At 39.5% G+C, this 23,432-nt stretch overlaps 6 protein-coding genes across 6 annotated transcripts; all 6 read left to right on the plus strand.

The window, feature by feature from the left end:
- Positions 1-1,050: 1,050 nt before the first annotated feature.
- LOC118209502 (olfactory receptor 2G3-like) lies at positions 1,051-2,966 on the plus strand. Its single transcript, XM_035384830.1, has one exon. It carries the CDS (start codon positions 1,414-1,416, stop codon positions 2,341-2,343), a length of 930 nt encoding a protein of 309 aa, XP_035240721.1. The 5' UTR covers positions 1,051-1,413; the 3' UTR covers positions 2,344-2,966.
- Positions 2,967-3,269: 303 nt separating this feature from the next.
- On the plus strand, positions 3,270-4,750 carry LOC118209506 (olfactory receptor 2G6-like). Its single transcript, XM_035384835.1, has one exon. The coding sequence runs from the start codon at positions 3,458-3,460 to the stop codon at positions 4,385-4,387; it is 930 nt and encodes a 309-aa protein (XP_035240726.1). The 5' UTR covers positions 3,270-3,457; the 3' UTR covers positions 4,388-4,750.
- A 2,324-nt stretch (positions 4,751-7,074) lies between these two features.
- Positions 7,075-8,579, plus strand: LOC118209507 (olfactory receptor 4S1-like). The gene has a single exon (XM_035384836.1). The coding sequence runs from the start codon at positions 7,438-7,440 to the stop codon at positions 8,365-8,367; it is 930 nt and encodes a 309-aa protein (XP_035240727.1). The 5' UTR covers positions 7,075-7,437; the 3' UTR covers positions 8,368-8,579.
- A 3,816-nt stretch (positions 8,580-12,395) lies between these two features.
- LOC118209508 (olfactory receptor 8I2-like) lies at positions 12,396-13,488 on the plus strand. Its single transcript, XM_035384837.1, has one exon. The coding sequence runs from the start codon at positions 12,477-12,479 to the stop codon at positions 13,404-13,406; it is 930 nt and encodes a 309-aa protein (XP_035240728.1). The 5' UTR covers positions 12,396-12,476; the 3' UTR covers positions 13,407-13,488.
- Positions 13,489-13,995: 507 nt separating this feature from the next.
- LOC118209511 (olfactory receptor 1-like) lies at positions 13,996-15,625 on the plus strand. The gene has a single exon (XM_035384839.1). It carries the CDS (start codon positions 14,527-14,529, stop codon positions 15,454-15,456), a length of 930 nt encoding a protein of 309 aa, XP_035240730.1. The 5' UTR covers positions 13,996-14,526; the 3' UTR covers positions 15,457-15,625.
- Positions 15,626-18,134: 2,509 nt separating this feature from the next.
- Positions 18,135-19,816, plus strand: LOC118209503 (olfactory receptor 4S1-like). Its single transcript, XM_035384832.1, has one exon. The coding sequence runs from the start codon at positions 18,498-18,500 to the stop codon at positions 19,425-19,427; it is 930 nt and encodes a 309-aa protein (XP_035240723.1). The 5' UTR covers positions 18,135-18,497; the 3' UTR covers positions 19,428-19,816.
- The last annotated feature ends 3,616 nt before the right edge of the window (positions 19,817-23,432 follow it).

Below are 23,432 nucleotides of genomic sequence, written 5' to 3' on the forward strand. Positions count from 1 at the left end.
TAGACAAACGTTACAAGCTATACCCAAATTGGCTACTTGTACAACTGTGTTCCATTATTGCTGCTTTAACAGTTCCTGTAGGTCAGTGGTCTCCAACCCTGGTCCTGGAGAGCTACAGGGTCTGCTGGTTTTGGTTTTCACCTAAAAATCAGCACATAATTGAGACCCAAGACACCAGGTCAGTTGAGTTAACTGTGTAATCAACTGCTCTAATTTATTCATGAAGTGCGGAGTCACTGTGAAAACCAGCAGACCCTGTAGCTCTCCGGGACGAGGGTTGGAGGCCACTGCTGTAGGTACACTATTGGTGGAAAGATGGCACTTTTAACCTGAACCAAAGTGATGGAAAGAGGAGAGGTCTGGAGAAGGAAAGGAACCAAAACTGAAGGCAAAAAAACCCTGAAACAAATAGGGACAGAAGAAGGCTGCAGTACAGGCCTAGCAGATCATCACCAGGGCACCCAGAATCTGGTGATGTCTATGGGTTGCAGACTTTGGGCACTCATGGAATGCAAGATAAGTACTAAGCATGATGACTTTCTTCAAGATTATGTTAATTTGTTCAATTACTTATGGTCCCCTAACATTGGGGGACTACTTATTTAAAAAGGCTATAAATTTTACACAGATCACCCAGTAAACTTGCAAATATCCTCAAATCAGAGCTAACAGTCTGCACTTTAACCTCATATCCATCCTTTCCTTTAAAGTCTAATGTGCTGGAGTACAGAGCTAAAATAACAAAAATTGTGTCACTGCCCAAATACTTGCAGACCACACTCTATATGATACATGGTAGCATACAGAGGATGAAAAAAAAGTATGAATCTCCCTCTTTGGGATTAATAAATTATGTCATCATCATAATCAACACATTTAACTCTTGCTGTGTATTGTGTTATTTTTCTTTTGTTTTCTCTCTCGGGACTTCAGCTCATTAAGCAGATTCGGTGAAGATGGTGATTAGCTGGCAAATCTCAAAGGTCGTTTACACAATCCAGATATAAAGCCCGATAGGGTGGGCACAGGCATTCGACCTTTCTGCGCATTGCTTTCTCTATACTGTTCGAAACCAAACGAGGTCTTCAGCCCTTTGGCTTGAAATCAGGAAGTGTTTATATTATTTTTCGATATATTAACGTTTTTATATTCAATCTGAAGATTTGTAGGATTTCAGCCATATAGTTCTTTGCAATTTATTCACATGACAAGCATTTTGAACAGGTAATATCAGAGCGAGATAATTTCGGAATAAGAAGTCCACAAGCCTTTGTACAAACAAGCAGTCTGCTTATTGCTGATCGTCTGTACTTTCCCTGTTTGCGGTGCAGGAGAAATTGTCACCGGAAAAACTGGCACAAGAACAGCTCTGAATCTCCCCGGTGCTTTATACGCAACTGTTGTAGAACCACCATGGATAATTCCACTACGATAGTGTTTGTTCTACAAAGACTGAATGAGACGATGTCTAGCAAACACACGTATTTTGCTTTCACTCTTCTCGTTTACCTTTTTACAGTTTTAGCGAACCTGACTTTGATTGTGACAATTATTTTGGAAAGAGCGCTTCATGAGCCCATGTTTATATTTCTGTGTAGCTTGTGTGTAAATGGGATATTAGGTGCCTGTACATTTTATCCTAAAATACTTGTGGACCTTTCATCTGATTTGAGTGTTACTTCGTATAAAGCTTGTCTGAGTCAAATTTTTGTATTATACAGCTATACCTGCTGCGAATTTACGACGTTGGCAATGATGGCTTATGACAGGTATATCGCGATATGCAAGCCGCTCAGTTACCACTCCATCATCACACCTCGGAAGGTTATGAAATTGCTGATTTTTACTTGGCTTTTGTCCATCTGTGAATCAGTTGTTGTGGCGGGTTTGGTGGCCAGACTGCCCCTCTGTGGATTCAACGTCGACAAGATTTATTGCACAGCCTGGGCCGTGGTAAAGCTGTCATGCGTGGACGCCACTATCAACAACGTATACGGGACAATTCTCTCGGTTTTTCACGTTTCACAGGTAGTGCTGATCTTGATTTCTTATATTAATATTGTCAAAGCCGCTGTGCGATCGCAGGAAGAACGGAATAAGTTCATGCAGACCTGTTTGCCCCATTTAGTCGCATTGATCAACTTCACAGTTTCAGTCATATTTGACATCATGTACGCTCGCTATGGTCCCACCAGCCGTCTGCACGCTCTCCGCAATTTCATGTCCGTGGAGTACCTCGTTGTTCCACCGATACTGAATCCCCTCATCTATGGTCTGAAACTGAACCAGATCCGCCAGAGAATCTTCAGGATTTGCAGCCGAAAAAGACATTCTTTAAAGTGAATGTTTGTTCTTTGAAAAGCAATATCCCACCTACATATGTTTTCATAAAAGTGACAACAGCACTAAAATTATTTCTGAACAGCAGAACAATAGGATTGTTAGACGCAGCACAGATGTAGATATTCTTCTATATACTTCTATAGGTGTATAGAAGTAATTTAAGCCTATCTCGGTCTAGTGGCCTTGTTTGGTGTACATTATTCTTTACCTTTACGCAAAACTTTGCGGGCCATGGGTTGTGTTGGCCTTATGTATGAAAACGTCCTTACGGTGCATTTGGAGTTGGGAAAACCCAGACAGATGCAAACCGGAATGGGTCTCTTTTTCCCCTGTGTTGAGGCTGCTGTTCATATCCACGCAAAAGAGGAAAATATTTAGATTGCATTGTCAGTTGCAGTGATCTTTATTGTCTTTATTATTTTAGTTTGTTGTTTAATTGATTGTGTTTGTCTGGACCCCGTGAGGGGGGAGGGTGAAGGTGTCATTTATTTAATTTCGTGTTTGTGTGTGTGCGCTCGCTCTCTCTCCATGCGGCAACCAACAGTGTTTATAATACACTGTAGCATACAAAGGATGAAAAAACCCTGAGAACTGTATACATACTGTGCCTTGAATAAAAAATTTTAAAACATGTGGCTGCCCCTCCTAAATTAGAGCAGTGCAGAATCGGGGCAGGCTGGTCTTGCAATGGACAACACTTGACTTATGCTGTTAATAAAGTATTTCATCATCATCACATTTAACTCTTGCTTGTGTTATTTTTCTCTTTTTCTCTCTCGGGACTTCAACTCATTAAGCAGATTCGGTGAGGTCGGTGATTGGCTGTCAAATCTCAAAGGCCATTTACACAATCCAGATATAAAGCTCGATACAGTGGGCACAGAGAGTAAATGTTTCTGCGCGTTGCTTTCTCTGTACTGTTAGGAACCAAATGAAGTCTTCAGCCCCTTGGCTTGAACATCAGGAAATGATTATATTATGACAAGCATCAAATGACAAGCATCCTGAATGGGTAATATCAGAGAGAGATGATTTTGGAATAGGAAGACCACAAGCGCTTGTACGAACAAGCAGTCTGCTTATTGCTGATCTTCTGTTTTTTCCTGCTATTACCATGGAGAATTCAACTAAAATACTGTTTGTTCTACAAGGACTGAATGAGTTTAAGTCAAGCAAGCAGGCTTACTTTGCTGTTATTCATATTGTTTATCTTTTTACAATTTTAGTAAACCTGACTTTGATTGTGACAATTATTTTGGAGAAAACGCTCCATGAGCCCATGCTTATATTTCTCTGTAACTTGTGTGTAAACGGGCTATGGGGTGCCTCTGCATTTTATCCTAAAATATTGGTGGACCTTTCATCTGACTTGAGTGTCACTTCGTATGAAGCTTGTCTGGGCCAAATTTTTGTATTGTACAGCTACATTCCCTGTGAATTTACTACATTAACAGTGATGGCTTATGACAGGTATGTCGCCATATGCAAGCCACTCAATTACCACTCCATCGTCACACCTCAAAAGGTTGTGAAATTACTGCTTTTTACCTGGCTTTTATCCATCTGTATATCAGCTTTTGCGGTGGTCCTGATAGCCAGATTACCTCTCTGTGGATTCAAAATTGAAAAGATATATTGCACCATTTGGGTAGTGGTGAAGCTGTCATGCGTGGACACCACAATCAACAACGTATACGGGTACTTTTTCTCGGTTTTTCACCTTTTACAGGTAGTGCTGATCATGATTTCTTATATTAATATTGTGAAAGCCGCTGTGCGATCGCAGGAAGAACGGAATAAGTTCATGCAGACCTGTTTTCCCCATTTAGTCGCATTGATCAGCTTCACAGTCTCATTCCTATTTGACATCATGTACGCTCGCTATGGTCCCACCGACCGTCTGCACGCTCTCCGCACTTTCATGTCCGTGGAGTACCTCATTGTTCCACCAATCCTGAATCCCCTCATCTATGGTCTGAAACTGAACCAGATCCGCCAGAGAATCTTCAGGATTTGCAGCCGGAAAAGACATTCTTTAAAGTGAATGTTTGTTCTTTGAAAAGCAATATCCCACCTTCATATGTTTTCTTAAAAGTGACAACAGCACTAAAATTATTTCTGAACAGCAGAACAATAGGATTGTAAGACGCAGCACAGATGTAGATATTCTTCTATATACTTCTATAGGTATATTGAAGTAATTTAAGCCTATCTCGGTCTAGTGGCCTTGTTTGGTGTACATTATTCTTTACCTTTACGCAAAACTTTGCGGGCCATGGGTTGTGTTGGCCTTATGTATGAAAACGTCCTTACGGTGTATTTGGAGTTGGGAAAACCCAGACAGATGCAAACCGGAATGGGTCTCTTTTTCCCCTGTGTTGAGGCTGCTGTTCATATCCACGCAAAAGAGTAAAATAGTTAGATTGCATTGTCAGTTGCAGTGATTATAATTAAATTCACAATGTTCCTATGTTTCTCCAAATTAGTTTTTCCTCTTAGATATTTAGAAAAATATCACTGAAAAAAGATGTATATGTTTGATATAGTAATAGATATGTAGAACAATGTTTTTTTTTATTAGGTCTGTTGTTATTTGGACTTTATTGGAATTTAGGTGTACAATCAGTGTTGGGGTAACTACTCTGAAAGTGTGGCTGTACAGAGTAGCCAGTTACTCCACTCTGGAAGCTGAACTGCACAAAATTGACCCTAAATAGAAATATTGCTTGTAAAAACACAATAAGTCAAAAGAAATGTAGTTCAAACTGCTTGGTAAAAAAAATGATCATTATCATGTTGCCCAGACATGGCCTGCATGTGTGTAATGCCTTCTTTGTGCACACAGAGGAAACCACTCGCTATACAGCTCAGTGTGGAGAACCAGCAGCGTGTGCTCCTCGGAGCAGGGCATGCTGTTTGTACGTCGCTTTGGATAAAAGCGTCTGCTAAATAAACGTAATGTAATGTAATGCTGTAGATGCTTGAAAAAAATCTGAAGTCACAGCTTGTGGTTTTTAGGGTTTGTTTATTTTGTTTCCTGAATGCTTGTTTGGAAATGTGACAAGTAATGTTGCTTTTTTCACATTTAGGCCATGGATGGGCTACTATTATTCAATGACACGAGCAAACTTATTAATTCAGCTATCCTCTGTTCACAATCATTCTCTCGTTTTGGCTCACTTTCGATAACAAAGTTGCTAATTTGTCTCATGAAAGTTGGCAACACTGGATAGCTTACCAGTTTGCACTGTAAAAGACTAGCTGTTTGTTGTATGCAACTGAAGAAATTTAAACAAGGTTTGACTTTTTTCAGCAAATAATTCCCGCCACACAGATGCGAATATGGTCAATACTCACCAATTTAGGGTGCGTTCTATTTTAAGGTCATATAACCCCAGGTGTGAGCATCACAGAGACTTGGAAAATGGCTTAAATGAAGCAAGACAGTTGTACCATTTGCAATACTAACCAGATTGCATTATATTTGTAATTTAGGTAGAAATAAAGTACCACAAATGCAAAAGGCCTGCCATTAAAAGTATTGATATCAAAATTAGGCCAAGTCACAAGACACAATATTGGCTATCTTAGCTCACACAAGTGTATTCCAAAGCAATGCTATCCAATGCTTACTAAATTATTTCAATCAACTTGGCTCTGTTTTTTTTTTTTCATCTTACTATCTGACGTGGTAATTCAAACTTTGTGTCATATCAAAGTGTCAAATGACAAAATTAGCCTCAAAGAATAAGACATTTAAATGAATGTATGAAACCGGTGGTGAATACTTACACTTCAGAATGGGTATGTTTGTACTTGGTTGCCAAGTTCATTTTACAAAATGTAGGCATTGTTTTATATTTGCAACTGAAAATATATACTGATTGTGAAATAAATTCTATACATACATACATACGTACATGCATATGTACATACATACATACATAGAATACTGGGCTCATTATCACCTTGGGGACATGTCCCTAGCAGCATATAACATGCACATTTACCAACAAAAATATTGAGGCCCATTAAACAAATATTAAATGTTACAGATATATCCAAACATATGTTTGCCCCATTAGTATACTGTATGAGTGCTCGCACAGGGCCACATCACTTGAAATAATTTAGGAAGCATTGGGTAGCATTGCTTTGGAATACAGCTTGTTTAATTTGTGTCAGCTAATATAGCAAATATTGTTTCTTATAACTTGGCGGAATTTTGATATCAATACATTTAATAGAATGCCTCAATTTTGCTCATTTGAATGAAAGATTTGTAGACACTGCTTTGCATGTGTGAGTATAGCTTGGCATTTCTTCATGTTGAAAACGTGTTTTTCTTCAGATTGTATGAACTGTATAGGTGTGTGCTGGTGCCAGCCCTTGACCCCCGGTGTGTTTTTTTTTTAAGTTTTTTATTTTAATGTTTCCTCATTCTGTGCTTTGTAGGCTGTCTCTAATTTAATGTAATGTCCTGCGCCGTGGTCAATGTGAATTTCCCCTTTTAAAATTAAACACTGGGGATTAATGAAGTCGGTCTATTTCATCATCATCATCATCATATTTAACACTTGCCTGTGTTATTATCCTCTCTCATGACATCAGCTCATTAGGTAGATTCGAAGAGGACGGTGATTAGCCAGCAAATCTCAAAGGTCATTTACACAATCCAGATATAAAGCCCGATACGGTGGGGACAGACATTCAGACTTTCTGCGTGCTGCTTTCTCTGTACTGTTAGAAACCAAATGAAGTCGTCAGCCTTTTGACTTCAACATCGGAAAGTGATATTATTTTTTTGAAATATGAAGCTATTGATGTTAATTTCAAAAAATTTGGTAGAATATTTCAGCTATATAGTTCATTGAAAATTATTCAAATGACAAGCGTTGTGAACAGGTCATATCAGAGCGAGATAATTTCGGAATACGAAGTCCACAAGCCTTTGTACAATACAGACATCTGCTTATTGCTGATCCTCTGTACTATTCCTGTTTGTGGTGCAGGAGAAATTATCATCGGAAAAACTGGCGCAAGAACAGCTCCGAACCTCTCCGGTGTTTTATACGCAACTGTTACAAAACTACCATGGAAAATTCCACTACAATAATGTTTATTCTACAAAGACTGAATGAGACGATGTCTACCAAACACACATACTTTGCTGTCACTTTACTTGTTTACCTTTTTATTATTTTCGTGAACTTGACTTTGATCGTGACAATTATTTTGGAGAGAACACTCCATGAGCCCATGTTTATTTTTCTGTGTAGCTTGTGTGTAAATGGGATATTAGGTGCCTGTACATTTTATCCTAAAATACTTGTGGACCTTTCATCTGATTTGAGTGTTACGTCTTATAAAGCTTGTCTGAGTCAAATTTTTGTATTATACACCTATACCTGCTGCGAATTGACGACGTTGGCAATGATGGCTTATGACAGGTATATCGCGATATGCAAGCCGCTCAGTTACCACTCCATCATCACGCCTCGGAAGGTGATGAAATTGCTGCTTTTTACCTGGCTTTTTTCCATCTGTGAATCAGCTTTTGCGGTGGTCCTGATAGCCAGACTACCTCTTTGTGGATTCAACATCGACAGGATTTATTGTACAGGTTGGCCAGTGGTAAAGCTGTCATGTGTGGATACCACGATCAGCAACGTGTACGGGTCCATTTTCGCGGTTTTTCACGTTGCACAGGTTGTGCTGATCTTGATTTCTTATGTTGATATCATCAAAGCCTCTGTGCGATCGCAGGAAGAACGGAATAAGTTCATGCAGACGTGTTTGCCCCATTTAATCTCATTAACCAACTTCACTGTCTCCGTCTTTTTTGACCTCATGTACGCTCGCTATGGTCCCCCCAATCGTCTGCTGGCTCTCCGCAATTTCATGTCCGTGGAGTTCCTCGTCGTTCCACCGATCCTAAATCCCCTCATTTATGGCCTGAAACTGAACCAGATCCGCCGGAGAATATTTAGGATTTGCAGCCAGAAAAGTCGTACTTTAAAGTGAATGTTTCTACTTTGTCCAGGGTGGAAAAATAATATCCCGTCTACAAATGTTTTCATAAAAATGACAACAGGATAAAAGGAATATCTCTAAACACGTGAACAAAATGACTCTAAGATGCAGCACAGTTTTAGATATTCCCGGTAGTAATATAGGCCCTTCTTGGTCTAGTGGCTTAGTCTGGCTTACATTATGTTTTCGTTATACGCAAAACTTTGTGGCTCATGGGTTGAGTTCCCTTGCCTTGCTTTGCCTTGCCTTGTGTGTAAAATCACTGTCATTACGGCACATTCGGAGTTGGAAAACCCAGACAAATGCAAACTGGAATGAGTCTCGTTTTTCCCTGTGTTTAGACTCATTTCAGTTAGAATCCTTTTGTTCAAATCCACTCAAGACAGTAAAATATGTAGATAGTATTTTAAGTTGCAGTGAAAAAAATAAAACTCAGAATGTTCTGGTGTTTCTCCTAAATTATTTTTTCTCTTAGCTATTTACAAAAATATCACTGAAAAAAGATGTATATTTTTGATACACTAACAGAAACGTAGAACAATATTTTTAATGAGGTCTGTTATTAATACTTGAATTTGGTGTTCAGTCAGTGCTGGGGAAACTACTCTGAACGTGTTGCTGCACAACTACCAATTACATCATACTGAAAGCTGAACTGCACCAAAGTAACCCTAAACAGAAATATTGCATGTAAAACTTCAAGAACTCAAAAATGTAGCTCAAACTACGTTGTAAAAAATTATCATTATCATGTCGCCCAGACATGGCGTGAGCAATGCCTTCTATTTGCACACGGGGAGAAAAACTATACAGCTCAGTGTGGAAAACCAGCAATGTGTGGCAATTGGCAGTTCACCATTGGCAATTATAGTGGAGCAGAGTGCTTCTCACCAATCAGGATTAGAAAGAGGAGGATTATTTGGTCAAAGGGATTTGAAAAATATATATTTTAGGGCCAAAAGTATTTATTGTATTTAACTGCACCTCAAACTTATGAAATAGATAATAACAACTGCGACCACTACACAAATTAGAATATAGTTTGTTACCAAGAAACTGCTGCAAAAGACAATTAAACTGCTAATTTACCTACATGTAGTTAAACTACTCCCCAACACAGTGTTTAATATATATTAGGTCTTATACTGTACATGTAAATAATTTGCATTATTATTGGATTCGTCTTGGCACCTTGGAGCAGGGCATGCTGTCGTTTTGGCTGCTTTAAATGACTTTTTTAGATACGCTGAAAATAATATCACAAAAATAATCATGGAAAATAATCAAAAATAAATATTTCCCATTCACATTTATATGGGCACATTATTGCACTGCACCGGAAAAGTCCCAAGATTTTAAAATGTAATTAGTAGGTACTGCCAGCAGAAATATGCTGCGGGCATGTAATAAAGAAATTCTGGTTTGACCTTGACCTGGTTTGACTTTGTGAGGCTATTTGGCACAGTACAAGATGAACACCTTCCAACTACTCTACTAAAAGCTAATAAGGATGCTCAACTGACAGCAGTCTGATGGAAAGTCACAATAAAACACAAGTATCCTGAGACTCAACATCATTCATTTAAGAGGGACATTTAACGGGGCGACGTAGCTTAACGGGGCGACGTAGCTCAGGAGGTAAGAGCGGTTCGATCTCCCGTCCTGGGCATGTCGAAGTGTCCCTGAGCAAGACACCTGACCCGTAATTGCTCTGGTGAATGCGAGGCATCAATTGTAAAGCGCTTTGGATAAAAGCGCTATATAAATGTAGTCCATTTAGTCATTTACATTCCCACAGCTCAGCTCCGAGAGCTGGGACAAAATACAGTTCTGACAGACAGACAGAAGCACGCTGAAAAAGTCAGAAGAAGGATGAATGCAGAACTGTTTTTTTCAGTATCACAGAAACATCAGAAGTGAGGGTCTGTGCTCAGTACCGTAAGACTCATTGTAGATCTTAGCGAAATGAAACAAGTGTAAAAGTTTCAGAATTTAAAACATCAAGCAAAGTTTTGAAGCTTAGACCACCCATTGCTTTCAGACAAACAATGGAACCACATTCAACTCAGCCAAAATCCAGGAACAGGGATTACTTGCAGTATTACCATTATCCTTAAATACATCTGACTGCGGCTTGCAGCACATGAGTGGGCACCACGATCTTGGATCAGATCTGGCCTCTGCCAGTGCCGACTGTGGTTGGCAGCTGCACGGGGCGGTGCATAATGGGTATGGATATGAGAGGATATGAGCAGGATACAGTCAGTAGGGGTGTAGCATTGTTCATTGATCTAGCGACTCCTGCTGGCCTTCCAGGTGCCTGTGGTTTGCTCTCTCTGTGCACGTGTATGGTTGGGCCTCCTCCACTCCTGCTCTACGAGTGTGTATGATTGGGCCTCCTCCACTCCTGCTCTGCGCGTGTGTATGATTGGGCCTCCTCCACTCCTGCTCTTCGAGTGTGTATGGTTGGGCCTCCTCCACTCCTGCTCTGCGCGTGTGTACGATTGGGCCTCCTCCACTCCTGCTCTGCGCATGTGTATGATTGGGCCTCTTCCACTTTTGCTCTGCGCATGTGTATGATTGTGACTGTGATATGAAAAGAAGCATCTGGCTGGAAGGCATTTGCTCCAGATGAAAATCACGGATTGTTTTCACACACCTAAGTTTGCAGCAGGGCCCGTATATGGAGGATGCTTCTGCAAAGTTCAAGTGACATTGGAGATTCCAATTTTTTTTTATTAAAAATTTTCATGTACAAAAGTACATCTGACAATTAAAACAAAGAAAAGAATCACAAATAATTAATTTTGCTTTTACAGTTGCTGTATGATAACTGTGAAAGAAAAGAATAAAATAATAGAATGACATTGTTTTTTGATGCTCACTAAGTAGTCTTCAAGTTGTCTGATATGCATCAAATATATTTAAATTGCTCAAATCATGACCGCAGACAACAAAAATAAACTCCATCAGATCCATGCAGCCAACAGGTCTCTTATTTTAATGTTAAAGGGGATGTAGCAATAGGTGTTAAAAGGGATGTTGCAATAGCTGTGAAAATGATGTCTGGAATCATGCATTGCCGTCGGCAGCTCAATCCAATTGCTAATTCAATTGCTTATATTTCCTTGCTTTTACCACAGTTGCTTAAAATAATTCAGGTAGCATTAGGTAGCATTGCACTGGAATACAGTTTGTTTAATTTGTGTGAGCTAAGATAGCCAATATTGCTTCTTAGAACTAAATTCAGCGAATGTTGAAATCAGTACTTTTAATTGAAGGGCTAATTTTAATATATGACTTTTACACAGTGCTTTGCATATGTGAGTAGCTTGGTATTTGTGTATCTCCAAAACGTGTTTTTCTTAAAATTGTGTGTACTACACAGTTGTGAGTTTGTGCCAGCCCTGACCTCCTGTGTTTTTTTAAGTCGTTATTTTCATTTTTCTTGTGCTGTGCTTTGCAGCCTGTCTCTATTTTAATGTACTCTCCCGCGCTGTGGATAATGTGAATTTCCTCTTTTGCAGTTAATAAAGTAGGTCTAATTCATCATTATCATCATCATCATCATCATATTTAACACTTTCCTGTGTTACTTTTCTCTCTCAGGACTTCAGCTCATTAGGTAGATTCGAAGAGGACGGTGATTAGCCGGCAAATCTCAAAGGCCATTTACACAATCCAGATATAAAGCCCGATACGGTGGGGACAGGCATTAAATTTTTCTGTGCGCTGCATTCTCTATACTGTTAGAAACGAAATGAAGTCGTCAGCCTTTTGGCTTCAACATCGGAAAGTGATATTATTTTTTGATATATGAAGCTATTGATGTTCATTTCAAAAAAAATTTGTAGGACATTTCAGCTATATAGTTCATTGAAATTTATTCAAATGACAAGCATTGTGAACAGGTAATACCAGAGCGAGATAATTTCGGAATAAGAAGTCCACAAGCCTTTGTACAAACAAGCAGTCTGCTTATTGCTGATCGTCTGTACTTTCCCTGTTTGCGGTGCAGGAGAAATTGCCACCGGAAAAACTGGCACAAGAACTGCTCTGAATCTCCCCGGTGCTTTATACGCAACTGTTGTAGAACCACCATGGATAATTCCACTACGATAGTGTTTGTTCTACAAAGACTGAATGAGACGATGTCTAGCAAACACACGTATTTTGCTTTCACTCTTCTCGTTTACCTTTTTACAGTTTTAGCGAACCTGACTTTGATTGTGACAATTATTTTGGAAAGAGCGCTTCATGAGCCCATGTTTATTTTTCTGTGTAGCTTGTGTGTAAATGGGATATTAGGTGCCTGTACATTTTATCCTAAAATACTTGTGGACCTTTCATCTGATTTGAGTGTTACTTCGTATAAAGCTTGTCTGAGTCAAATTTTTGTATTATACAGCTATTCCTGCTGCGAATTTACGACGTTGGCAATGATGGCTTATGACAGGTATATCGCGATATGCAAGCCGCTCAGTTACCACTCCATCATCACACCTCGGAAGGTTATGAAATTGCTGATTTTAACTTGGCTTTTGTCCATCTGTGAATCAGTTGTTGTGGCGGGTTTGGTGGCCAGACTGCCCCTCTGTGGATTCAACATCGACAAGATTTATTGCACAGCCTGGGCCGTGGTAAAGCTGTCATGCGTGGACGCCACTAGCAACAACGTATACGGGACAATTCTCTCGGTTTTTCACGTTTCACAGGTAGTGCTGATCTTGATTTCTTATATTAATATTGTCAAAGCCGCTGTGCGATCGCAGGAAGAACGGAATAAGTTCATGCAGACCTGTTTGCCCCATTTAGTCGCATTGATCAACTTCACAGTCTCAGTCATATTTGACATCATGTACGCTCGCTATGGTCCCACCAGCCGTCTGCACGCTCTCCGCAATTTCATGTCCGTGGAGTACCTCGTTGTTCCACCGATACTGAATCCCCTCATCTATGGTCTGAAACTGAACCAGATCCGCCAGAGAATCTTCAGGATTTGCAGCCGAAAAAGACATTCTTTAAAGTGAATGTTTGTTCTTTGAAAAGCAATATCCCACCTACATATGTTTTCATAAAAGTGACAACAGCACTAAAATTATTTCTGAACAGCAGAACAATAGGATTGCTAGACGCAGCACAGATGTAGATATTCTTCTATATACTTCTATAGGTGTATAGAAGTAATTTAAGCCTATCTCGGTCTAGTGGCCTTGTTTGGTGTACATTATTCTTTACCTTTACGCAAAACTTTGCGGGCCATGGGTTGTGTTGGCCTTATGTATGAAAACGTCCTTACGGTGCATTTGGAGTTGGGAAAACCCAGACAGATGCAAACCGGAATGGGTCTCTTTTTCCCCTGTGTTGAGGCTGCTGTTCATATCCACGCAAAAGAGTAAAATATTTAGATTGCATTGTCAGTTGCAGTGATCTTTATTGTCTTTATTATTTTAGTTTGTTGTTTAATTGATTGTGTTTGTCTGGACCCCGTGAGGGGGGAGGGTGAAGGTGTCATTTATTTAATTTTGTGTTTGTGTGTGTGCGCTCGTTCTCTCTCCATGCGGCAACCAACAGTGTTTATAATACACTGTAGCATACAAAGGATTAAAAAAACCCTGAGAACTGTATACATACTGTGCCTTGAATAAAAAATTCAAAAACATGTGGCTGCCCCTTCTAAATTAGAGCAGTGCAGAATCGGGGCAGGCTGGTCTTGCAATGGACAACACTTGACTTATGCTGTTAATAAAGTATTTCATCATCATCACATTTAACTCTTGCTTGTGTTATTTTTCTCTTTTTCTCTCTCAGGACTTCAACTCATTAAGCAGATTCGGTGAGGTCGGTGATTGGCTGTCAAATCTCAAAGGCCATTTACACAATCCAGATATAAAGCCCGATACAGTGGGCACAGAGAGTAAATGTTTCTGCGCGTTGCTTTCTCTGTACTGTTAGGAACCAAATGAAGTCTTCAGCCCCTTGGCTTGAACATCAGGAAATGATTATATTATGACAAGCATCAAATGGCAAGCATCCTGAATGGGTAATATCAGAGAGAGATGATTTTGGAATAGGAAGACCACAAGCGCTTGTACGAACAAGCAGTCTGCTTATTGCTGATCTTCTGTTTTTTCCTACTATTAAATTACCATGGAGAATTCAACTAAAATACTGTTTGTTCTACAAGGACTGAATGAGTTTAAGTCAAGCAAGCAGGCTTACTTTGCTGTAATTCATATTGTTTATCTTTTTACAATTTTAGTAAACCTGACTTTGATTGTGACAATTATTTTGGAGAAAACGCTCCATGAGCCCATGCTTATATTTCTCTGTAACTTGTGTATAAACGGGCTATGGGGTGCCTCTGCATTTTATCCTAAAATATTGGTGGACCTTTCATCTGACTTGAGTGTCACTTCGTATGAAGCTTGTCTGGGCCAAATTTTTGTATTGTACAGCTACATTCCCTGTGAATTTACTACATTAACAGTGATGGCTTATGACAGGTATGTCGCCATATGCAAGCCACTCAATTACCACTCCATCGTCACACCTCAAAAGGTTGTGAAATTACTGCTTTTTACCTGGCTTTTATCCATCTGTATATCAGCTTTTGCGGTGGTCCTGATAGCCAGATTACCTCTCTGTGGGTTCAAAATTGAAAAGATATATTGCACCATTTGGGCAGTGGTGAAGCTGTCATGTGTGGACACCACAATCAACAACGTATACGGGTTCATTCTCTCGGTTTTTCACCTTTTACAGGTAGTGCTGATCATGATTTCTTATATCAATATTGTGAAAGCCGCTGTGCGATCGCAGGAAGAACGGAATAAGTTCATGCAGACCTGTTTGCCCCATTTAATCGCATTGATCAACTTCACAGTCTCAGTCATATTTGACATCATGTACGCTCGCTATGGTCCCACCGACCGTCTGCACGCTCTCCGCACTTTCATGTCCGTGGAGTACCTCGTTGTTCCACCGATACTGAATCCCCTCATCTATGGTCTGAAACTGAACCAGATCCGCCAGAGAATCTTCAGGATTTGCAGCCGGAAAAGACATTCTTTAAAGTGAATGTTTGTTCTTTGAAAAGCAATATCCCACCTTCATATGTTTTCTTAAAAGTGACAACAGCACTAAAATTATTTCTGAACAGCAGAACAATAGGATTGTAAGACGCAGCACAGATGTAGATATTCTTCTATATACTTCTATAGGTATAATGAAGTAATTTAAGCCTATCTCGGTCTAGTGGTTTTGTTTGGTGTACATTATTCTTTACCTTTACGCAAAACTTTGTGGACCATGGGTTGTGTTGGCCTTATGTATGAAAATGTCCTTACGGTGTATTTGGAGTTGGGAAAACCCAGACAGATGCAAACCGGAATGGGTCTCTCTTTCCCCTGTGTTGAGGCTGCTGTTCATATCTACGCAAAAGAGTAAAATAGTTAGATTGCATTGTCAGTTGCAGTGATTATAATTAAATTCACAATGTTCCTATGTTTCTCCAAATTAGTTTTTCCTCTTAGATATTTAGAAAAATATCACTGGAAAAAGAAGTATATATTTGATATAGTAATAGATATGTAGAACAATGTTTTTTTTAATTAGGTCTGTTGTTATTTGGACTTTATTGGAATTTTGGTGTACAATCAGTGTTGGGGTAACTACTCTGAAAGTGTGGCTGTTCAGAGAAGCCAGTTACTCCACTCTGGAAGCTGAACTGCACAAAAGTGACCCTAAATAGAAATATTGCTTGTAAAAACAGAATAAGTCAAATGAAATGTAGTTCAAACTGCTTGGTAAAAAAATGATCATTATCATGTTGCCCAGACATGGCCTGCATGTGTGTAATGCCTTCTTTGTGCACACAGAGGAAACCACTCGCTATACAGCTCAGTGTGGAGAACCAGCAGCGTGTGCTCCTCGGAGCAGGGCATGCTGTTTGTACGTCGCTTTGGATAAAAGCGTCTGCTAAATAAACGTAATGTAATGTAATGCTGTAGATGCTTGAAAAAAATCTGAAGTCACAGCTTGTGGTTTTTAGGGTTTGTTTATTTTGTTTCCTGAATGCTTGTTTGGAAATGTGACAAGTAATGTTGCTTTTTTCACATTTAGGCCATGGATGGGCTACTATTATTCAATGACACGAGCAAACTTATTAATTCAGCTATCTTCTGTTCACAATCACTCTCTCGTTTTGGCTCACTGTCGATAACAAAGTTGCTAATTTGTCTCATGAAAGTTGGCAACACTGGCTAGCTTACCAGTTTGCACTGTAAAAGACTAGCTGTTTGTTGTATGCAACTGAAGAAATTTAAACAAGGTTTGACTTTTTTCAGCAAATAATTCCCGCCACACAGATGCGAATATGGTCAATACTCACCAATTTAGGGTGCGTTCTATTTTAAGGTCATATAACCCCAGGTGTGAGCATCACAGAGACTTGGGAAATGGCTTAAATGAAGCAAAACAGTTGTACCATTTGCAATACTAACCAGATTGCATTATATTCGTAATTTAGGTAGAAATAAAGTACCACAAATGCAAAAGGCCTGCCATTAAAAGTATTGATATCAAAATTAGGCCAAGTCACAAGACACAATATTGGCTATCTTAGCTCACACAAGTGTATTCCAAAGCAATGCTATCCAATGCTTGCTAAATTATTTCAATCAACTTGGCTCTGTTTTTTTTTTCATCTTACTATCTGACGTGGTAATTCAAACTTTGTGTCATATCAAAGTGTCAAATGACAAAATTAGCCTCAAAGAATAAGACATTTAAATGAATGTATGAAACCGGTGGTGAATACTTACACTTCAGAATGGGTATGTTTGTACTTGGTTGCCAAGTTCATTTTACAAAATGTAGGCATTGTTTTATATTTGCAACTGAAAATATATACTGATTGTGAAATAAATTCTATACATACATACATACGTACATGCATACGTACATACATACATACATAGAATACTGGGCTCATTATCACCTTGGGGACATGTCCCTAGCAGCATATAACATGCACATTTACCAACAAAAATATTGAGGCCCATTAAACAAATATTAAATGTTACAGATATATCCAAACATATGTTTGCCCCATTAGTATACTGTATGAGTGCTCGCACAGGGCCACATCACTTGAAATAATTTAGGAAGCATTGGGTAGCATTACGTTGGAATACAGCTTGTGTAATTTGTGTCAGCTAACATAGCAAATATTGTTTCTTATAACTTGGTGGAATTTTGATATCAATACTTTTAACAGAATGCCTCAATTTTGCTCATTTGAATGAAAGATTTGTAGACACTGCTTTGCATGTGTGAGTATCGCTTGGCATTTCTTCATGTTGAAAACGTGTTTTTCTTAAGATTGTATGAACTGTATAGGTGTGTGCTGGTGCCAGCCCTTGACCCGCGGTGTGTGTTTTTTTTTTTTTTTTAAGTTTTTTATTATAATGTTTCCTCATTCTGTGCTTTGTAGGCTGTCTCTAATTTAATGTAATGTCCTGCGCCGTGGTCAATGTGAATTTCCCCTTTGGGGATTAATGAAGTCGGTCTATTTCATCGCCATCATAATCAAATTTAAAACTTGCCTGTGTTATTATCCTCGCTCATGACATCAGCTCATTAGGCAGATTCGGTGAGGACGGTGATTAGCCAGCAAATCTCAAAGGTCATTTACACAATCCAGATATAAAGCCCGATACGGTGGGGACAGGCATTACATTTTTCTGTGCGCTGCATTCTCTATACTGTTAGAAACCAAATGAAGTCGTCAGCCTTTTGCCTTCAACATCGGAAAGTGATATTATTTTTTTGATATATGAAGCTATTGATGTTAATTTCAAAAAAATTGGTAGAATATTTCAGCTATATAGTTCATTGAAAATTATTCAAATGACAAGCATTGTGAACAGGTCATATCAGAGCGAGATAATTTCGGAATACGAAGTCCACAAGCCTTTGTACAATACAGACATCTGCTTATTGCTGATCCTCTGTACTATTCCTGTTTGTGGTGCAGGAGAAATTATCATCGGAAAAACTGGCGCAAGAACAGCTCCGAACCTCTCCGGTGTTTTATACGCAACTGTTACAAAACTACCATGGAAAATTCCACTACAATAATGTTTATTCTACAAAGACTGAATGAGACGATGTCTACCAAACACACATACTTTGCTGTCACTTTACTTGTTTACCTTTTTATTATTTTCGTGAACTTGACTTTGATCGTGACAATTATTTTGGAAAGAACACTCCATGAGCCCATGTTTATTTTTCTGTGTAGCTTGTGTGTAAATGGGATATTAGGTGCCTGTACATTTTATCCTAAAATACTTGTGGACCTTTCATCTGATTTGAGTGTTACTTCGTATAAAGCTTGTCTGAGTCAAATTTTTGTATTATACACCTATACCTCCTGCGAATTGACGACGTTGGCAATGATGGCTTATGACAGGTATATCGCGATATGCAAGCCGCTCAGTTACCACTCCATCGTCACGCCTCGGAAGGTGATGAAATTGCTGCTTTTTACCTGGCTTTTTTCCATCTGTGAATCAGCTTTTGCGGTGGTCCTGATAGCCAGACTACCTCTTTGTGGATTCAACATCGACAGGATTTATTGTACAGGTTGGCCAGTGGTAAAGCTGTCATGTGTGGATACCACGATCAGCAACGTGTACGGGTCCATTCTCGCGGTTTTTCACGTTGCACAGGTTGTGCTGATCTTGATTTCTTATGTTGATATCATCAAAGCCTCTGTGCGATCCCAGGAAGAACGGAATAAGTTCATGCAGACGTGTTTGCCCCATTTAATCTCATTAACCAACTTCACAGTCTCCGTCTTTTTTGACCTCATGTACGCTCGCTATGGTCCCCCCAATCGTCTGCTGGCTTTCCGCAATTTCATGTCCGTGGAGTACCTCGTTGTTCCACCAATCCTGAATCCCCTCATTTATGGCCTGAAACTGAACCAGATCCGCCGGAGAATATTTAGGATTTGCAGCCAGAAAAGTCGTACTTTAAAGTGAATGTCTCTACTTTGTCCAGGGTGGAAAAATAATATCCCGTCTACAAATGTTTTCATAAAAATGACAACAGGATAAAAGGAATATCTCTAAACACGTGAACAAAATGACTCTAAGATGCAGCACAGTTTTAGATATTCCCGGTAGTAATATAGGCCCTTCTTGGTCTAGTGGCTTAGTCTGGCTTACATTATGTTTTCGTTATACGCAAAACTTTGTGGGTCATGGGTTGTGTTCCCTTGCCTTGCTTTGCCTTGCCTTGTGTGTAAAATCACTGTCATTACGGCACATTCGGAGTTGGAAAACCCAGACAAATGCAAACTGGAATGAGTCTCGTTTTTCCCTGTGTTTAGACTCATTTCAGTTAGAATCCTTTTGTTCAAATCCACTCAAGACAGTAAAAAAATGTAGATAGCATTTTAAGTTGCAGTGAAAAAAATAAAACTCAGAATGTTCTGGTGTTTCTCCTAAATTATTCTTTCTCTTAGCTATTTACAAAAATATCACTGAAAAAAGATGTATATTTTTGATATAGTAACAGAAACGTAGAACAATATTTTTAATGAGGTCTGTTATTAATACTTGAATTTGGTGTTCAGTCAGTGCTGGGGAAACTACTCTGAACGTGTTGCTGCACAACTACCAATTACATCATACTGAAAGCTGAACTGCACCAAAGTAACCCTAAACAGAAATATTGCATGTAAAACTTCAAGAACTCAAAAATGTAGCTCAAACTACGTTGTAAAAAATGATCATTATCATGTCACCCAGACATGGCGTGAGCAATGCCTTCTATTTGCACACGGGGAGAAAAACTATACAGCTCAGTGTGGAAAACCAGCAATGTGTGGCAATTGGCAGTTCACCATTGGCAATTATAGTGGAGCAGTATAATCACCAATCAGGATTAGAAAGAAAAGGATTATTTGGTCAAAGGGATTTGAAAAATATATATTTTAGGGCCAAAAGTATTTATTGTATTTAACTGCACCTCAAACTTATGAAATAGATAATAACAACTGCGACCACTACACAAATTAGAATATAGTTTGTTACCAAGAAACTGCTGCAAAAGACAATTAAACTGCTAGTTTACCTACATGTAGTTAAACTACTCCCCAACACAGTGTTTAATATATATTAGGTCTTATACTGTACATGTAAATAATTTGCATTATTATTGGATTCGTCTTGGCACCTTGGAGCACAGCATGCTGTCGTTTTGGCTGCTTTAAATGACTTTTTTAGATACGCTGAAAATAATATCACAAAAATAATCATGGAAAATAATCAAAAATAAATATTTCCCATTCACATTTATATGGGCACATTATTGCACTGCACCGGAAAAGCCCCAAGATTTTAAAATGTAATTAGTAGGTACTGCCAGCAGAAATATGCTGCGGGCATGTAATAAAGAAATTCTGGTTTGACCTTGACCTGGTTTGACTTTGTGAGGCTATTTGGCACAGTACAAGATGAACACCTTCCAACTACTCTACTAAAAGCTAATAAGGATGCTCAACTGACAGCAGTCTGATGGAAAGTCACAATAAAACACAAGTATCCTGAGACTCAACATCATTCATTTAAGAGGGACATTTAACGGGGCGACGTAGCTTAACGGGGCGACATAGCTCAGGAGGTAAGAGCGGTTCGATCTTCCGCCCTGGGCATGTCGAAGTGTCCCTGAGCAAGACACCTGACCCGTAATTGCTCTGGTGAATGCGAGGCATCAATTGTAAAGCGCTTAGGATAAAAGCGCTATATAAATGTAGTCCATTTAGTCATTTACATTCCCACAGCTTAGCTCCGAGAGCTGGGACAAAATACAGTTCTGACAGACAGACAGAAGGACGCTGAAAAAGTCAGAAGAAGGATAAATGCAAAACAGTATTTTCAGAATCACAGAAGCATCAGAGGTGAGGTTCTGTGCTCAGTACCGTAAGACTCATTTTAGATATTAGCGAAATGAAACAAGTGTAAAAGTTTCAGAATTTAAAATATCAAGTGAAGTTTTGACGCTTAGATCACCCATTGCTTTCAGAAGAACAATGAAACCACATTTAACTCCACCAAAATCCAGGAAGAGGGAATAATTTCAGTATTACCATTATCATTAAATACATCTGACAGCGGCTTGCAGCACATGAGTGGGCACCACGATCTTGGATCAGATCTGGCCTCTGCCAGTGCTGACTGTGGTTGGCAGCTCCACAGGGGCGGTGCATAATGGGTATGGATATGAGAGGATATGAGCAGGATACAGTCAGTAGGGGTGTAGAATTGGTCATTGATCTAGCGACTCCTGCTGGCCTTCCAGGTGCCTGTGGTTTGCTCTCTCTGTGCACGTGTATGGTTGGGCCTCTTCCACTCCTGCTCTACGAGTGTGTATGATTGGGCCTCCTCCACTCCTGCTCTGCGCGTGTGTATGATTGGGCCTCCTCCACTCCTGCTCTGCGCGTGTGTATGATTGGACCTCCTCCACTCTTGCTCTGCACGTGTGTATGATTGGGCCTCCTCCACTCCTGCACTGCGCGTGTGTATGATTGGACCTCCTCCACTCCTGCTCTGTGCATGTGTATGATTGGGCCTCCTCCACTCCTGCTCTGCGCGTGTGTATGCTTGGGCCTCCTCCACTCCTGCTCTGCGCATGTGTATGATTGGGCCTCCTCCACTCCTGCTCTGTGCATGTGTATAATTGGGCCTCCTCCACTCCTGCTCTGCGCGTGTGTATGGTTGGGCCTCCTCCACTCCTGCTCTGCGCGTGTGTATGACTGGGCCTCCTCCACTTCTGCTCTGCCTGTGTGTATGATTGTGACTGTGATATGAAAAGAAGCATCTGGCTGGAAGGCATTTGCTCCAGATGAAAATCACGGATTGTTTTCACACACCTGAGTTTGCAGAAGGGCCCGTATATGGAGGATGCTTCTGCAATGTTCCAAGTTCGAGTGACATTGGAGATTCCAATTTTTTTTTGATAAAAAATTTTCATGTAAAAAAGTACATCTGACAATTAAAACAACGAAAAGAATCACAAATCATTAATTTTGCTTTTACAGTTGCTGTATGATAACTGTGGAAAAAAAGAGAATAAAATAATAGAATGACATTGTTTTTTGATGTTCACTAAGTAGTTTTCAAGTTGTCTGATATGCATCAAATATATTTAAACTGCTCAAATCATGACTGCAGACAACAAAAATAAACTCCATCAGATCCAAGCAGCCAACAGGTCTCTTAATTTAATGTTAAAGGGGATGTAGCAATAGGTGTTAAAAGGGATTTTGCAATAGCTGTGAAAATGATGTCTGGAATCACGCATTGCCGTCGGCGGCTCAATCCAATTGCTAATTCAATTGCTTATATCTTCTTGCTTTTACCACAGGGCCAAGTTGCTTAAAATAATTTAGGTAGCATTAGGTAGCATTGCACTGGAATACAGTTTGTTTAATTTGTGTGAGCTAAGGTAGCCAATATTGTTTCTTAGAACTAAATTCAGCGAATTTTGAAATCAGTACATTTTAATTGAAGGCCTAATTTGAGTTAATTTTAATAAATGACTTTTACACGGTGTTTTGCATATGTGAGTAGCTTGGTATTTTTGTATCTCCAAAATGTGTTTTTTGTAAAATTGTGTGTACTACACAGTTGTGAGTTTGTGCCAGCCCTGACCTCCTGTGTTTTTTTAAGTCGTTATTTTCATTTTTCTTGTGCTGTGCTTTGTAGCCTATCTCTATTTTAATGTACTGTCCCTCTCTGTGGATAATGTGAATTTCCTCTTTTGCAGTTAATAAAGTAGGTCTAATTCATCATTATCATCATCATCATCATCATTTTTAACAATTCCCTGTGTTACTTTTCTCTCTCAGGACTTCAGCTCATTAGGCAGATTCGGTGAGGACGGTGATTAGCCAGCAAATCTCAAAGGCCATTTACACTATCCAGATATAAAGCCCGATACGGTGGGGACAGACATTCAGACTTTCTGCGTGTTGCTTTCTC

Source organism: Anguilla anguilla, chromosome 12 (assembly GCF_013347855.1).
Source record: "Anguilla anguilla isolate fAngAng1 chromosome 12, fAngAng1.pri, whole genome shotgun sequence".
In the NCBI taxonomy this organism is placed as follows: Eukaryota; Metazoa; Chordata; class Actinopteri; order Anguilliformes; family Anguillidae; genus Anguilla; species Anguilla anguilla.

Coding starts and splice junctions, on each gene's coding strand:
- LOC118209507 (XM_035384836.1), top strand. CDS start 7,438: ATGGAAAATTCCACTACAATAATGTTTATTCTACAAAGACTGAATGAG.
- LOC118209503 (XM_035384832.1), top strand. CDS start 18,498: ATGGAAAATTCCACTACAATAATGTTTATTCTACAAAGACTGAATGAG.
- LOC118209502 (XM_035384830.1), top strand. CDS start 1,414: ATGGATAATTCCACTACGATAGTGTTTGTTCTACAAAGACTGAATGAG.
- LOC118209511 (XM_035384839.1), top strand. CDS start 14,527: ATGGAGAATTCAACTAAAATACTGTTTGTTCTACAAGGACTGAATGAG.
- LOC118209506 (XM_035384835.1), top strand. CDS start 3,458: ATGGAGAATTCAACTAAAATACTGTTTGTTCTACAAGGACTGAATGAG.
- LOC118209508 (XM_035384837.1), top strand. CDS start 12,477: ATGGATAATTCCACTACGATAGTGTTTGTTCTACAAAGACTGAATGAG.